This window comes from Syngnathus floridae, chromosome 6 (assembly GCF_059516105.1).
Source record: "Syngnathus floridae isolate MCC-2025c chromosome 6, RoL_Sflo_1.0, whole genome shotgun sequence".
Lineage (NCBI taxonomy): Eukaryota > Metazoa > Chordata > Actinopteri > Syngnathiformes > Syngnathidae > Syngnathus > Syngnathus floridae.
Genome location: NC_142418.1, coordinates 12,887,863 through 12,905,311, shown reverse-complemented (window position 1 = coordinate 12,905,311; position 17,449 = coordinate 12,887,863). Strand labels below are relative to the sequence as shown.

The 17,449-nt window shown below is 42.5% G+C and overlaps 2 protein-coding genes across 3 annotated transcripts; both read right to left on the bottom strand.

Moving 5' to 3' along the window:
• Positions 1-364: 364 nt before the first annotated feature.
• csnk2a2b (casein kinase 2, alpha prime polypeptide b) lies at positions 365-9,662 on the bottom strand. The gene is made up of 12 exons (XM_088378432.1): positions 8,699-9,662; positions 7,660-7,771; positions 5,327-5,428; positions 5,126-5,176; positions 4,988-5,047; positions 4,809-4,892; positions 3,071-3,181; positions 2,656-2,757; positions 2,486-2,586; positions 1,447-1,595; positions 1,191-1,271; positions 365-955 (listed from the first exon to the last, which is right to left on the bottom strand). The coding sequence occupies exons 1-11, from the start codon at positions 8,800-8,802 to the stop codon at positions 1,198-1,200; spliced, it is 1,050 nt and encodes a 349-aa protein (XP_088234558.1). The 5' UTR covers positions 8,803-9,662; the 3' UTR covers positions 365-955; positions 1,191-1,197.
• A 1,418-nt stretch (positions 9,663-11,080) lies between these two features.
• On the bottom strand, positions 11,081-17,406 carry znf319b (zinc finger protein 319b). 2 transcript variants are annotated; one of them, XM_088378431.1, is made up of 3 exons: positions 17,047-17,406; positions 16,463-16,561; positions 11,081-16,352 (listed from the first exon to the last, which is right to left on the bottom strand). In XM_088378431.1, exon 3 carries the CDS (start codon positions 16,304-16,306, stop codon positions 14,489-14,491), a length of 1,818 nt encoding a protein of 605 aa, XP_088234557.1. In that variant the 5' UTR covers positions 16,307-16,352; positions 16,463-16,561; positions 17,047-17,406; the 3' UTR covers positions 11,081-14,488. The 2 variants fall into 2 exon arrangements, with proteins under 2 accessions (XP_088234557.1, XP_088234555.1); XM_088378429.1 differs by having other exon boundaries at positions 16,432-16,561; positions 17,047-17,405.
• Between the last annotated feature and the right edge of the window lie 43 nt (positions 17,407-17,449).

Here is a 17,449-nt window from a genome sequence, read left to right as displayed (position 1 = left end):
AGTCATTTAAAAAGACCACCTTGACTATTGTACGTTTCTTTTCATTTTATGGACGAAGCACGGCTCAACACTCACATTGAATTTTGGAGGTTTATCAGCATTTGTTTGTAAATTTTTATTTGCCAATGCATGTAAATTGTCACAATTTATAGGGTGTTTTTTGCTATCGTAAGCCAGCTTGTGAGTGTCCACTATGGTTTTAAGTTTAGCCCTGAGAACAGAGCTGATGGTGCAGGCCTTCGATGCATTCATGTCACCTCTTTCTACTTGGTGTAGTTTGCATCATTCCAGGATTGCATGCAATTCCTTTTACATTTCACTCCGTTTAGACATACAAAACAAAAAAAACTCTTGACAGGCAAAGTTCATCTAAATAAAAATCATTTATTTTTCATTAATATTATTATCATTCTAGCTAGAGAGAGTCCACCATGCCACCTTCAGAACTGGAGTAGTGCTAAGACATTTGTCTGTCAGGGTAAAAGATGGCAAGGAGGGCGGACAGAGAGATGGGTGCATGGATGAATGGGGTCTTGGGGAGAGGGAGTGGTGGTGGCTTGTACGGGGGTCACACTCCTGTCCATCTTCCATGCTGATGCAAACAAAGAGGTGGGACGACATAAAGGAAGGATGGAGGCATGGAGAGGGAGTCTTTAAAAGTATTGTCCTTGTACATGAGACTGACATGGGAGGGGGTCAGGTGGTGAGCAGCTTCAAGCTCATTGGTCAGACTGCTGGACAGGACACCAGAACAGGCCAATCACAGACTGATACAGAGGAGGAGGGTGTATGTATACCTGCTTGCATGTGTGTATGTGTGCGTGTCTGTTTGCACATATCTGCGAGAGTGTAACTGGTCAGTTACTTTGATCCATTGTCACTGTACACTTGTCAAAGTTACTGTCACAACCGCGGACAAAGTTGAGGTAACAAACATCCTTCTTCTTTCGACTTTCTGCAGAGAAAGAGGAGAAATGACACAAGGGAACATATTAACCCATTTCAAAATGTAAAATAAACAAGAGTGCACAGAAAGCTTTTCATGATTGGCTGTTTGATCTAACCTTTGACCTGATATCCCAATATTCTAAAATTGTGGCACCAAATGATTTTGTTTAAGTGCCCATTCATTCCCAAGACGTTTCGAATGTCGCCTTCCCAGATTTTGTTCTATTGTATAGAATACACACCTTTGTTTCATCGCGCCGTGGTGTTGCCACTGGAAACCATGTTGTCAGAGTTGGACAGAGACTGCTCCTTTACAACTGGGTCTGTTGTAAGTTACAGCGGTTAGTGTTAATGCATCCTGGAGCGCCACACTGACAAATTATTGAATACCAACAATAGAGCACAAGCTAAAGAAAAACATTCAGGGACACTTCGCAGTGTCAATGCTGCTCCAACATTCACACTGGGGTCTAAGGATGGATTGTGTGTGTTACTGACAGAAGTAGGGATGCTCCATGGCCTCTGTGGCTGTCAATCTCTGTTGGTGGTCATAGCGTAGCAGCTTGTCCAGAAGGTCCAAAGCCTCAGGACTCACTAGGTGCTGGTTTTCGGTTTGCACAAACTGCTCCCAGCGCTTCCTGCTCTGTCTGAGATCATGCGCAGCAAGTAAGTAAAAGAATTGGCAGAGGGTTGTCATTATTGCACGAGTGCCACAACATTCACAAAATAAACTTATCTGATTTGATATCAATTTATGTATACACTCTGAAGCACTTAAGCAGCAGTTATGGTCCCCAGAGCTGTATGAGGTTCATTTAACACTGATTCGGAACGTAAATAAAGACTAACTATTTTATGTGATGATCCCCCGTTACTTATTTTTTCATGTAATTCTACATTTGAAGAGTACGGCGAATTTTAAAAAGTCGACACACCCTAGTTCAAATGCTAGGTTTTTGTCAAGCAAAAAAATGAGAAAATGTGCTGTGCCAATAGGCGAGTGATTTTCACGCCTGTCGATGTTTACCAGCTGCTAGTCAATTTCACTACAATCCCAGAGACTCCAACTTCACAATAAAATGTGTATCAGATCTGTTCTCTTCCTCTCTTTTGTTATCATTTTGTCGTGTCCGATGTTAGTATTTTCTATCAATTAATGTATTTAACTGCTGGCAACTGAATTTCCCCTGGGATCAATAAAGTATCTATCTGTTTTTTTTTTTTTTACAAGGAAACAAACATCTAGCTATTATTTTCTAATTGAAAATCGACATGACTCAGTAAAATAATCTTTTTTTTTTCCAGCTTCACAGAAAACTATACACTTCATGCGATAAAATGACAATGGTACACAAAAGTAGATAGCATTTTGGGGTTTACTCAGTTGGGCTTTATGATTTCATAATTGCATAATGATGCCTAGAAAATACAAAGCCGTTTTAAGGGCATCGGACTGTTTCAGCTTGCACAAAGAATGTTCCTGTCCATGACAAATTTCACTACAACCCAGTTAAAGTGAGAATTTTGGCTGACTTACTGTCCAAGCAGATCTTTGAAGCGTGGATCCAGTTCGATGTGGTATTTACGCAGGTAGCCGAACAGCTCATCTGTCCCCAAAACCTTGGCAATTCGCACCAGCTGCAAAACAGACTCGTCTTAGGCGAACAATCAATCTCAACGTCTGAGATGCCTCGGTGAGAGAGTTACCTGGTCATAATTGTCCTGCCCGTGGAAGAAGGGCTCTTTCTGGAAGATCATGCTGGCAAGCATACAGCCCAAGCTCCACATGTCTAGACTGTAATCATACATCTGAAAGACAGAGTTCAAACAATAGCGATGGAAGCAATTCCTATCAGCTATGTATGTGAACAACACAAAATCAACGATAGTAAAGGAAAAGTGCAATAACTGCTAAATCAAAAATGGACTCTTGACATTAAGCATCTTGCTGTTGAGTACACTACAAGCAATAAACATTGAATCTCTATTATGCACATACATTCATTTTGCTATTGTACATGAATTTATTATATGCTGCACAACACTAATTTACGTAAAAATAAGGGGGTGGGGGGAATCAATACTAAAATTTCTTTCTAAGCCAGCACGTTACGCGCCTTACCTGATAATCCACCAGGAGCTCGGGGCCTTTAAAATATCGGGATGCCACTCTGACATTGTACTCCTGGGAAGGGTGATAGAACTCTGCCAAACCCCAATCTATAAGGCGTAGCTGGGGCGAAAATAACACTTATTAAAATCCAGCATTCAGACAGAACTGAAAAATATGGGAAGTAATGTCGAGTGGTCAATTTTCTCTACTAAGAGGAATGTAACCAAACCCCATGAGAGGGAAGTCCTGAAATGTCTCTTAAACTGACGCTTTGGTGGCGATTTGTTGCCCCCTGCTGGACATGTTGCAGTGTATAATTTGAAGTGCAAAAAATATTGATTCCATCCTACATGCGGGAGCATGAATGATTTTGAAACCATTGAAATGCTTTTTAATAATTCGTTTTTAAAAATGTTTGATAATCATGTTGGGTGTGTTGATAGCATTGCAATAAACAGTGATAATGTATTGACAGCAAGCAAGTTACAATTTTGTTACATAAATGCCCCTTTAAACACACCGAGGGTCGTTTGGATATCGTTTTAAGAATGACCACACATGTACTCAGTTCTTCTCATAAACTACTTAAAATCGGACTTGATTTTTTTTTCCATCTCTGCCAGCTACTTTGTCAGATCTTATTCATCGTGAAAAATTCCACCATCCACAACAGCATTCTAGTAGTATTCACCATGAGAGTGGTCGGACCAAAATTACATCTGCTGTTATTTTGAGGCTCGTCCTCCCACACTATTCACAGTTAGGGGAACTCACATAACCAAGAAGAGAGAGAATATTCTCTAACATGAGTCAAAAAGGCAACAGAATGAGGGGGCAAAAAAAAGGCTTTGAATACAACAGGCCCGTGCCACTGATGGAAAGAACCTAGTACATCTTCAGTAGTGATGGGCAACATGGACAAAATTTATGATACTGATAAAGTTGGAAATGTGGTTAATTATTGTTGTAAAATAATTAACCATATACTTTATTTCTATGGCTTGGCAACGCACGGCGAGCAGATATGTCTCACTCTTTTCACTGCCTGTAGTTTGTGACATCACCACACCGTGCAATCTCCGCCGGATGATAGTCATTGGCTGACTTTAAGGTATCTGGCTGCAAATCAGCGCAAGCGTGATAAATCCACTTCGTTGCCAGATATCGTCTTAACTTTCAGGTTTAGTATTTTGTATGTACAGTCGTCGTCTGACTTGTATGCGGGTAGCGTGGGATTGATTCCCGCTCAGTGATGGCGTGCATGTGAGTGCAATCGATTGTTTGTCTCTATGTGTGCCCTGCGACTGGCTGGTGATCAGTTCAGGGTATAGTGTGCCTTTCGCTCAATGTCAGCACCCCTGCGACCCTGAACAGGATAAGCCGTGTTGAAGATGGATGGATGGATGGATGGATGGATGGATGGATGGATGGATGGATGGATGGATGGATGGATGGATGGATGGATGGATGGATGGATGGATGGATGGATGGATGGATGGATGGATGGATGGATGGATGGATGGATGGATGGATGGATGGATGGATGGATGGATGGATGGATGGATGGATGGATGGATGGATGGATGGATGGATGGATGGATGGATGGATGGATGGATAAATGTACAGTCAGTCCGTCATCTGGACTCATAAGACACCATGGCCATTTTTCATTGGTGCTTCATTAAGTGTAAGTGTGTGTGTGTGTGTGTGTGTGTTACTGTGTGTAATTAATAGGAGACCGCCTACCTTTCTCAACTGGTGGTCGATCATCACATTGTGGGGTTTGACATCTCGGTGCATGATTCCCATGCTGTGACAGTAGTCCAGGGCCTGGCCAGTGACAAGTACAGACCAAACATTAATAATGAAATGACTGATGAAATCTACTAAATGTCTTTTAAAAAAAAAATAATAATAATTCTCACCTTCAGTAGTTCGTACATATAAAAACGGATATCATAGTCAGTCAACTTCTGGTATAACTCCTGTAGGGGTGAGAGATGAATTTGTCATTTGAAAACATCCCAACATTGGTCAATATTTAAAAAGGTGACCGTTGTTACCTTGAAGTCTGTGTTATTGATGCATTCAAAGACAAGTGCTGGAGTTCTGGACTGTGATAATATGACAGAGAAGAAAACTTGCTCATTTAACAGCAAACTATTATTCAGACAGTGATGAAGAAATGAACAGATGCTTGTCCACCATCCACATGGTTGCACTCAAAATGTACACTATGGATATAATTTAATTGGTTAACTCACCACGGGGTCTTTGACTGTGTCCACCAGACGGATGATGTTGGTCCCACCTCTCAGGTTCTCCAAGATCTTGATCTCACGCTTGATCTTCTTTTTCTTAACTGGCTGAGATGTGACATGGGATGGGGAGTTGGGGAGTGGGAAATCACATCACATGTCACTTTTGACTCCTGATGCTGAAGCTGCTTATTCAGCTGGCCTGCCTCTGGCCTGCATGCTTCAGCATCATACTGTCAAGTCACTCAGACAACTCTCGCAGCAAAAATGCCGTTTAGGTGCGACGGATCTCAGTTCATAGGGCTGCTCAATGAATCGAATTTTAATCATGCTTACGATTTTAGCTCCAGACGATCTCAAAAGTCATATAATCGAGGACAAACGATTATTTGCTGTTTTCGTTCGGAGATGTGCAAACGCAACTCAACCGCTACGCCCACGCGTGTGCAGAGTAGAGATCCAGGCCATATTTAACAGGCAGTGTTGTACCTTAACGCGTTCAATGAACGAATGTTCATGAAGTCGTTCATATTTTGGACGAACGTAGGCATTTTTGCTCCGTGAACTCGCTTATTCTGGGGCCAATGAATGATTTAAAACGGCAGTTTACTTTTGTTCAAGGATGCCAGGGTTTCTCTTAGACTTCAAAATAAAACCAACAGTGGCACGGCGCGCATCTCATCAAAATGCGACGAAAGCGCGATGTCAGACACGCCATTCGATGAAAACTCACGTGTCGCGCGACGAGCATCCCCACTCGCCCTTTCTTGTCAAACGGTATCATCATCCTGTGAGAGCATTCAGGCATTTGGCGTTGAACCACAAATTACTCTTCATGAGATTGTTTCTGTTGTTTTAGTAATTGATTTACCTTTGCACTTTTATTTCTCAAATTCTAAACGTTTTCTGGTTCTTTGGGCAAGCAAGACATAAATTTGTGTTGGCGCATTCTAGACCACGGTCATGTTTTTGTTTCAATACATACGGAAAAAGACAATTCAAGCAATTTTCTCTTGTATTTAAGATTGTACAGCGATAGCACCGAGATATTAGTGTGAATGGAATGGGTGAAAACAATGAGAAAATGCCAATAACAACGCGAAGCAGCTTTTTTTTTTGATTGAGGGAAGAAAAGAATTATAATGTTTTAAATTTTAGAACCATAAACTTAGTTCATAAAATTAAAATGATGAACTATGAACTGAACAAGTTCATTTTAAAATTTGTGAACTGAACTTTGAGCTAGTTAGTGTAGAAAATGAACTTTCCCAACTCTGTTAATAGGAGTGTTTTTTTTAATATGTTCAATAAATAGTTCCAGTCATGTTCAGTAAATGCTTTTCCAATTTCCAAAACATAATTGTGATTACTATATTGAACAAAATAATCGCGATTATGATTTTTACCCATAATCGAGCAGCCCTACTAGCTGATATTATTTTTGCCGTCATCTGTATGTCAAAGTGCATCCCCACGGATGTGCACTGCTTGCCCCAAACATGGCTGAGCAGAGCACATTGGGAAAAAAACCTCAGAATTGCCTAATTCGCCACTCCTTTTCCAAATGGTCAAGCGACGTGTCTTCAAAAATGGGACAGCATGAGTGGAATCATTGTCAAATTGTGTTCCATATGCCAAAGAGCCTGGTGAAAGGCAGTCAATAACAACCAAAGGTATGCGCTTCTGAGATGCAAATATTTTGCAGAGCGTGCCTGTCATGTTAAACTGCTGAACATTCAAAATGTTCATTTCGTAGGGACTGATACTTCCAAGAGGAAAAACTTGATTTCAAAAAACATTTCCTTTTCATTATTTCTGTGGTAATTAATGTTATTAATTGTATTGTAATTGGATCTGGGTTTCAAAGCCCATTTTCAGGAGAAATACTCAAAGAGGAAAATATTAAAGGAAAAGTTGTTCTTTAAGTCAATTGCTTTTCCTTTATGTAAAAATGAAAGATTTGAGTAATCTGTTTCCTATGTGAGAAAAATACAGATTCTAAGGCCATATTGCCTTTTTCAAGGTTGTACATTGTAGTTGTCACGCAAAACTTTAGAATTGAAACCGCGTCATGCAATCTTACCAGAACTCAGTTCAGTGACTACCAAGATTATTTTTGCTTTTTCTTTGGCTTCTTGAAACTAATATTCCAAAACGACAAGCCTTAGAAAGCAGTTTAACACAAGAAGAGAATAATATAGACATCTTTCATGAGGGTAGCAGACTGACCGTTTCATGCACTGTCCGACTACTTTTCGCCCACCTTTATCATGTGCATCGTTATTTTAAAAAAGAGGAGAGGTCATTGTAGTTTTCTCTTTCAGATCAAACGTGCTCACCTTCAGAATCTTGACCACCACCTTCTCGTTGTTGGTGATGTTTATGGCCTCGAACACTTCACTATACTTCCCTCTGCCCAGTTTACGTACCAGCTGGTAGTCCTCTTGGTTACTATGGGGACAGACAGAGAATCTGTGCAGTGTATGCATGTAAGCAATAGTGGAAAAAATATCTTTAGATCCGGAGTGAAAGCCCATTCAACCATCCTTTTCCTACACTGCTTGTCGTCATTTGGCTCAGAGAAGAGCTGAAGCTTACTTATAATAACATATTTAGTATGTTGAATTATTATTCATATTTTAGACCAAACCGAACTAATATATTTAACTCAGTTTAGTCATTACAATTCTTCAGAGGGAAACGTAACTCACACTGCAATATTGTACATACATACTTTGTGTTGCACACATGCAGACATTCCAGGCCAGATTCTGAGTTAAAGAGGCACGCAAACTGCTTGGCGAGAACTGGAAGAGTTAGGGTTGTCTCCAACAACTAGCTGCCATATTCTCATCATTGGCCAGAGCAAGACTCGAACCTGTGATATTCAAACTTTTTTTTTTACTAGGAGCACAGTGGCGCAAAATAAGTAAATTAATTAAAAAAAATAAACATATTTCTCAATAATATGACTGGTCACACAGGTGCAAAGGCCACCATTAGTGGGCAGTCTGGAGCCCTGGGGTACACCCCGGACTGGTCACCAGATATAGACAACCAACCATTTATGATCACATTCACATTGATGGATAATTTATACCATTCAACCTATGGCTAGAGCAAATTTGAACCCAGAGCTATGAGGAAGAAGAAAACAATATGCTTTTGAAAAATGTGCTGAGCACTTTCAAAGCATAAATCTGGCAAAGTAGCAAGGAGGATGGTGAGAGACTGCAATGTGGTGTCATCACACCCTCGCAGCAAGAAGTGTAAAAATAGACAACCATCCACACTTTCCCTAACAAGCAGCCATTATGTGCAGTGTTCAGGCATCACATGCATGCTATTAAAGACAACCAGAATAAGAAATGTCCTCACTTCCAGTTGGGTACGTGGGCCTCGTAGTCCCAGTAATCCCGGCTCTTCAGTGTGTTGACATCGACGTACACACGGGACTTGCTACCGGCCACCGGACCCGGCATGGCGAGACCCGTGGCTCGGAAGCGGGGCGGTCACGGGACGGGAGATTGATCACGGACAATGTTGTGTGGGTTCCGGTTGTAGACCAAGATCAGGATCGAAGCTCGTAGGTGGGTGATAGGTGGACGAACGGGCCAGCTAGCTTCCGTCTGCAGCAAGTGACGATAAAAGGGGAGCGGGCGGAGAGGAGCTCAAATGCCCGCCCTGCAGTTCTCCTTCACCGAATTGTCAGATACAACGTTCCCGATGGGGCTAAGAGAGGAAGTCGAGGTTCCGGAGAGGAGCGAGGAGGCATCGGGGTGATGAGGTAGAAAAGACAGCGGCTCCAAAAGTGGCGACCGAGGATTGGTGTCAGTAATTTCAACACCGCTTGGTTAAAAGTGAGGGTCTACTTTGGAGCCACGGGCCCTGAATATAAAACGTTAGGGGGTAAAGCGATACGTTTCCTGTGCCAAATGGAGGGCAGTAACCCCTCGGTGGTCCACTCTTAGCTATCAATCAAATGTTGATTGGCGATGTTGATCGGTAGTGGGGTCGAGCTCCGGGAGGGAGAGAGGGGGTGGAGTATCGGAGATCGATGTTGTAAGCTAACGTTAGCGAGCGATGCTACTTGAGCGCGGAGATGTCGCACAGACGAGGAGCGCTCGCCGCCGTGCACCACCTGCAGCGGATCCCGCGTCATCAGCGACCGGCTGTGCGGGGAATGAGCGCTTCGAGAGACCCCCCCAGGACAAGACGGCGGCCGACGAACTCTGGGTGTCTTCAGTGGCCACGGTCCTCCCCGTTCGACAGCACAGGAAAGGGGAGCGGAGGGAGAATGAAGAGACGCTAGCGCCACCCGGAAGTGAAAGCCGATGACGACGGGTGAGCTTGAGACGCACAATCACCGGCTAAGCTGCTGTGACATAGCGACCTCTTGTGACCAGGAAGGTAAGTTTCCCAAACAGGACCGAAAGCCAGTGCTAAATTTCCTATTAAAATGAACAGAAATCTCATCAAGCTGTTCCAGTCTCCAAAAACACATTTTTTGGTAATGTGGTTTATTGTATGAAACATTAAAATACGCATCTGAGTATAATTTCAGCATTATTAGACAGACCCTTTGAAGAAGATTCCAGTCACATAAGTATAATTTTCATGTGTCAAACATGAATGAAGTTAGAACTTTAAAAGCAGTCAAAATACACCAATTTCTGGCCAAATATTAATATGAGTCGAAATTTTAATTATAACCTTTTTTGTAGTCACTTTTAAACTTCCATAACTTTCTTAATCATTATCCTATTGTGAATAGACTTATCATTTTCATCAACTTTAAGTAGTGTACTATTACACTATACTATTGTGAAATATTCTTACATAAGTTGCTGTGTCTAACAAAAGTAGTTTTATGATGACATGTTATGGACATTCTACACAATTCAACACGTCTAATTTCTGTAAACTTTAGTATAATTTTGAGCATGATAAGTATGTAGACTGACTGATCTTTGATACATTGCCATGTTTATTGTTATTTCCACCTTCTAAATTACTACTCTCCTGCGTTCAATTCGGTCATTTGAACAAAACAGAGATGGATGACAATCTCAAAGCGAGATATTTGAGTAAAATAGCCACATAGTCTGTAACATTTTTGTTCATCTTTCCTAAGATAAACATCCAAAATCAGCACCTGTCACTCAATATTGTTATAAGTGTATGATGTCACATACATGGTCATAGAGGCAGAGGAACCCACTTCAAGGTTTAAACTGAGAATTTGTCAATATTTTAATACAGCACTCACTGTAAATGTGGGGAAATTCATGGAAGAACAAAGAAAATTTGCCAGATTAGTAGAAACAGAAATAGATCGCTAGGTCTCTTAAGCAAATCTGCATGTTATACACTACTCTACCTTGACAGATGTCACCAGGCGCAAGAGGTTTTTTTTTTGTTCCAACACAAAAAGGATTGGGAATCTTAAGGACAGCGGCTGTCTTTTGTTGCAGGTTCACCCTCTGGGCTTTAAATTTGTAGACAACGCAGGTGTCGCTCAAGTGTAAAACCTGGCACGTCTAGATTTTTGCGCTGCTGCAAACCTTGATTAGCGAGTTGGGAATTTGGCAAACCGCTGGTGGCTAAAGGTTGACTAAACTTCACCCCTGGTGGAACTAGATCAAAGCGTAGGGAGTCGAACGCAATTTTAGTCAACACGATTGAAGTGCATTTCATTTATAAATATGACAATAGTGTGCATGGAAACCTCTGAATCACTGCAGAAATCAATTCATTGAATGCATTATTTTTATCATCTTTATTATATTTTTCCAAAAAAACTCTCGGGCCGCGGCACAGCTATGGTTCACACACAAAACGTACTATCGGGGTGGAAGGCAGGCTCAAAGTGCCCAATTCATAGCGGTGATCTACTAACTCCCTAACCGACTTTACGTGATTTACCTGTTGAGGTCTGCTTGCAGTTCCTTATAAACTTTGCACACTCATGAATTTTAAAGGGAATAAGAGGAACTGCTTTGAATGGCTGCAAAAGTAAGTCTGCTATGTTCGCACCCACAACAGCGCAAACCACCCGTTTTTAACCATGCCGAGCTGAGTGCATCTGCAAAAATACCGAAACTTGGTGTAGCCCACACCTTTTGCACAGTAGGACCGAGCTCTATGTGCCAGAACTGCGCTGGGCACGAATATATAGCCCTCTATGACAGACAACATTTTTTTTCTACAAGACTACGCTTTCAGATCTGCTGATAGATACATTGCTCAATGTCAATGACAAATCTGTCCGTATGTATTTCCTTTTTTGAACAAATAGTCTACATTCACACACTCAAGATGGTTGTCATCAGGTAACCTTCAACATACTGATACAATCACTACATGCCGGGTGGGGTGCTGTAAGAGAACGTGTTTAACTGATGATGACTCACGGCCAATGACTGACAGAGGCCCTTGTTAATAGTAGTGTATTTTCAGTTTGCTGCCCCACATAGGGCAACAGTTCCCTGGTGATACCCCTAACTAACTGGACAACACAGGGCAAAAAAAAACAACAACCCACAAACAAACATATGTTAAGTCATTTAAAATGGTGAGCAAGAATACAAAAAACATCTTTAAATACATTTTCTTGAAAGACATTTTGACCAGTTCACGCATCACATAGTACATCCACTATGTACAGTACTGACCTCTGAAGGAAACTTCAATAGACTGAATACTCGTACTTATTGAATGTCAATATTATCATTTTCCATGTGTGGGATCGGCATTACACGTGTATTTAGGAAAGAAACCACACATACAGAACTATTTCCCTAGAAGTGGAACATCCTCAACCACTAAAATCTTCACACTAGTCAATTTACATGAGCTATTAGAAAATACTGAGTTATCTTTGCATTGCAGCTGTCCTGGGTCTTTCAATTGTGAGGGCCAAAAAACGAACACCAGAATTATGCAAATTGGGAAGTGGAACTATCAGGTTGAACATTTTGTGGTGGCAAAGAAAGCAAAAGCAAATGTCTGTCATCAAGTGTAAAAGGAAATGGCTCCTCGTGTATGTTTGTAGCATAGTTATTGTAATTACATAAGTGTAGCCTCATTTGATAACATACAACTGCCTATTTATACAGTGTCCCAAAAGGTAACTAGAGTAATTTATTGAGTATCAGAGAAACAGCTCTGTATGCATAATAGTCCTTAATGTGATGAAAATAAGGCAAAAAGCTTTAGGCCAACATGCCAATGAAAAAAAAAACAGCTTAGTTTTTACAACCCAAAGTTGGCAAGTATGGTAATCTGCAAATGACAACTATAATTCTTGAAGAGCAAAAGCCATATTTTTTGTGACAAATCCTGGTAGTTAAAAAGAATGGTGGTTTCTTTGTTGCACTCCTGTGACAAGAAGTCTGAAGCGGATGTTGAGGTGGGCGGATATTATGGAATGCAAGCTTCCACATCCATAATTTGACATTTAGGCCATTTTCGTACAAAAATATTTGTGGTGACGCTTGCAGTGGTGTGCTAGAAACTGCTTCCTGTTGACTGGTAAAAAGCAAATTGTCTGCATTCTTCTGTCGTACAATGTAATGAATTGAAGTGGCAAAACACTAGAGTTCAATTTAGTTCAATAGTCCAGATGAGGATTCAAAGATGTATTTAGATGTATTTCTTGATAAATTAATTGGCAAATTACACTGCCTGGTAGTGATGGAAAAATGAAGCTTCGAATTTGCTTCATGAACCAACATTGGGCTGAAGGGCACACTGACGTGTATTTCTTAGACCCCCTTCAACAGTGCCCTCTAGAGGAGTCAATGAATGTAACAACTGTTTTGTGAAGCAGATGTCAAGCTTCATTTAGCCATCACCAAGTGTCTGGTAGGTACGCTATGATATTCCGACATTTACATAGCAGATACAGCCATCACCCTGCTGTAAAATCAACAACATGAACATGGCTTATCTGATCACAACACACCTTAGGAAAATCTGAGTTTTGTGATCCCTTCCCATGTGTCCCTCGCTCCACTTTTTAGGTACCATACTGTGCCACTGAAGTTGGTATCCCATCAAAGAGTGCCAAAAAGAGATCATTGATTACCGTGCAATTTTTGGTAAAACACACACACACAAAAAAAACCGTGTACTTTACTAAACCGGAACACAGTGTTGTACCTGAACACGTTCAATGAACAAAAGTTCATGAACTCGTTCGTATTTTGATTGAACTGAATATAGTGCATTTTTCCTTCGTGAACGCGCTCATTCTGGGGCCAATGAATGGTTTTGAAGGGCAGTTCATTTTCATTTCGACAATGCCAGGTTTTCTCTTGTCAGACTTCAAAATAAAAGTCCACTAAACACACTGTAAACAAGGCTTAGGCAGGGGGAAACGATTTGTCAACCCCGACCAGTCGCACGCTGCTGCGTATGCCATCAAAATGCGACATGTGCTTGACCCCTTTATTGGCAAACGGCAACGAAAAGGTATCATCCTGTGAGAGCATTCAGGAATTTTAGGACACGTAGTGGCGCTGACCCACTCGTTAGTATTAATGAGATTGTTTGTTGTTTTAGAAATTTATCTGTGCTTCGCACCTTCATCTTTGCACTGTTATGTCTCAAATTCTAAATATTTCCTGGTTCTTTGGGCAAAGAAGTTAAGAATTAAAACATTCACTAAAGTTAGTTAAAGCAAATATAATGTTACTTTACATTGAGTACGTCATTTGTACATCCTTTGTTTCCTACCTCAGTCTGGCACCTATAGCTGATTGATTGCATTTGCACATTCTGGACCATAGTCGTGGTTTTGTTTCAATTGACAATTCAAGCAATTTTCTCATATATTTGAGGTTGTAAGGTGAGACAAGCACCTGGATACTAGTGTAAATGGAATGGTTGCAAACAATTAGAAAATGTCGATATGTCACATCTTGCAGCAACCTTTTCTTTTTAGGGTAAGAAAATAACTATGAACTTTTCATTTTTGAAACAATGAACTTAGTTTAAAATACAATTCAATTATGAAGAATGAACTAAACAAGTTCGTTTTAAAATTTGTGAATTGATCTATGTACTACAAAGTTTGTGTAGAAAATTAACTTTCCCAATACTTCCGGAACAATACTACTCGGTAGAAACATGCTTGCAGGGGACAAAAAGTTTTCAGGGATTCAGTTACATGCACTGGGGCACAGGGTAGTCCCCTCCATCAGCTGTGTGCTGTACTGTGTGATCCTGCAAAGAGCCCAAGTCACTGAAACGCTCACCACACCAAACACACTTGAACTGTCCTTCTCTCGAGTGCGTGTTCTGGTGTTTGGTCATGTGCTCGCGCTGTTTGAAAAACTTGTTGCAATGCTCACACTTGTACGGCTTCTCCCCCGTGTGAACACGCAAATGTCTGTTGAGGTCTGAGGAGTATTTGAAGCGCTTCTCACAATCGGGACACTTGAGCGGCTTTTCCCGGGAGGGGTCGCAGCGATGCTGCACAAATTCAGAAGAAGAGAGGAAGCGGCGGTCGCAGAGGGAGCACTTCAGGGGCTTTTCTTGGCAGTGAGAGTTTTGGTGGCGCTGCAACGTGGAACTCTTCTTGTAGCCCTTGCCGCACACGTCGCACTTGTACGGCTTGTCGGGCACGGTGTTGGGCGACTCGCCACACTTGTGCCTAAGTAGCTCTCCCGATTGGCTGAACTCCTTCTGACATGAGGCGCACTTGAACAGATTGTCCATGCCGTGCACGTGCTGGTGGTAGAGAAGGTGCGAGGGCTGCATGAAGCCCATGTCGCACAGATTGCATTTGAACGGCCGGTCGGCTGGGTCTTTGTGTGTGCGGCGGTGGCGCACCAGGGCGTACTGCTGTTTGAAGCTCATCTGACACTCATCACAGTGGAACGGACGCTCCTCTGAGTGCGCTCGCTCGTGTTGGCGGAGATCGGACGGGCGTTTGAAACCCTTTCCGCAGGTTGCGCAGCGGAAGGGCCGAGAGCCTTGCGGGTGGCAGGGATGGTGAAGGAGCTCCGATGACTCTTTGAAGTGCAACTCGCATAAGTTGCATTTGAATAAGTGCTCACCAGAATGCACGTACATATGGCGCACCAGATGGGAACGGTGCTTGAAGCTTTTCTCACAAACGGCACACTTGAAAGGACGTTCGTTGCTGTGTGTCCGCTGGTGGTGCTGAAGGTGTGATGATTGGCTGAAAGCCTTGTCACACGTGTCACATTTAAAAGGCTTCTCCCCTGTGTGCACTCTGTCGTGACGGGTAAGTTCTGACAAGTGTTTGAAACCCTTCTGGCAAACAGAACATTTGTATGGGCGGTCGCGGGCTGACGGGAAGGGTAGAATGGATGAGCTACTGGTGGCCGATGCCCTAAGACTGCTAGCTTGCTGGGCATTGTTTGCCAAAGAGTTGGAGCTCATGCTGCCGGAAGAACCGGGCCGGTATGTCTTCTCACATATTGAACACTTCATCGGATTGTTGCTGTTATGGGATGAGTGGTGGTGAGCCAGAGATGTTAGCAAGGAGAAGCCCATCTTGCAGAGGCCACATACAAAAGGCTTCTGTTCTACTTGAACACATTGATGCTCTAGTAAGTCAGTGGCCTGGTGAAAAATCTTCATGCACTGGGTGCACTGGAAGGACCTATCTTGACTTACTATGCATTGGTGCTCGTGGGGGTTGGCTAGGTGGGAGATGTCATGTCCACAGGCCCCACACTTGTGTCCTCCCTCAGTTCCTACCTGCAAGGTGGTCTGCTGGGTTGGAGTAGAGTGCTGCTGACTATGCTGCCCACTCCCGTGCTGCTGATTCCCACTGTGCTGCTGATTGTGCTGTCCATGCTGGGTCTGCTGCTGCTGCTGTTGAAGAGATGTTGACTCTTGCTGCAGGACAATTCCATACACAGCACAGCCCAGAGAACTTTCGGCTCCGGGAGGCATGGCGTGAACCACCTGAGGTTGAGAAACACCATGCTGCTGCCAAGCTTCACTCATGCGGGCTCGAGTGTACGGGTTCAGTTTGACAGCAGGAGTGGCCCAGCTACAGCAAGTAAAAGAAACTGTTAGCTAGTAATAATGAGAAAATGTTTTGATGTGTTATGACAGAAAAACAAACTCACTCCATGACTGCCAAATACACTGAAGAACTACCTCAAGGTGATTTCTGAAGGATTGATGTTGTAAAGGTGGCAACAGCGATGTTTGTGGACAACAGGAAGAAAATCCAGCACGTTCACGTTTGTGTGGCATCTGTGTGGACACGATGGCAGTAGCAATTCAAATATGCATACGACAGGCTGACTTCATTCATTACATTTATTCAATTGTTTAAAATAAGCTCGTAAACAAACCTTTCAACTTCCTCATGATGTTAGTTTGATTTCTTTTGAGCAATTGGAACCTCACCTCAGTAGTACCAAGCACGTTAGCATCACAAAGAGATGCGAGTATAATGACGAACTACAATGCGCACAGCTGAGCAAGTGCCGTATATTGAATCGATCAGTCGTGGTGCCAGGGTCTTTTCATTGTTAATAACGCGAATAATTGGCCTAATGTGATTAATAAACGACAGCATATGGAAATCTATGAACGTCACCCCAAAACGACAGCGTAAACGCGATTAGGTTAGCAACATTAGCTTTGGCAACACACAGGCTCAAGCAACCGACCCGCATCGGACAGGGGTGTTTGGTCGTGAGACTAAAAGCCGTCACACACTTCTGTTTACATACCTGGCGCATTAAAAATGCTACTTTGGCGTGCATCAGTTATTCAAAATAGCATCTCCATCTTCTCATCTGCAAACGGCGCTCGTATGCTCTCTTGTCGAAACACTGAAGCTCCAGGGGCCGACGCAGTCGAATAAAGAGATTTTGTGGCTCACTAACAGGTTGTGAAAATCCAGTATCGTTTTCCGAAACCGTTACCGTGTCACATGTGCATTTATTTGGCTAAGACGGGATTCAGTCGCTAGTGGAGAACGTGTGCGTTACGTTATCAGTCGCTGGTTAGCTTCTTTTTTAGCTCCCCCGTGTTTTTAGCTAGGTTGCCTTCTGTCCGTCCCCGCTCACGGGAACATGAATACAGCAAGTACGAGAGCGCACATAAAAGCGGACCTGAGTGTGTGTGCGCGCG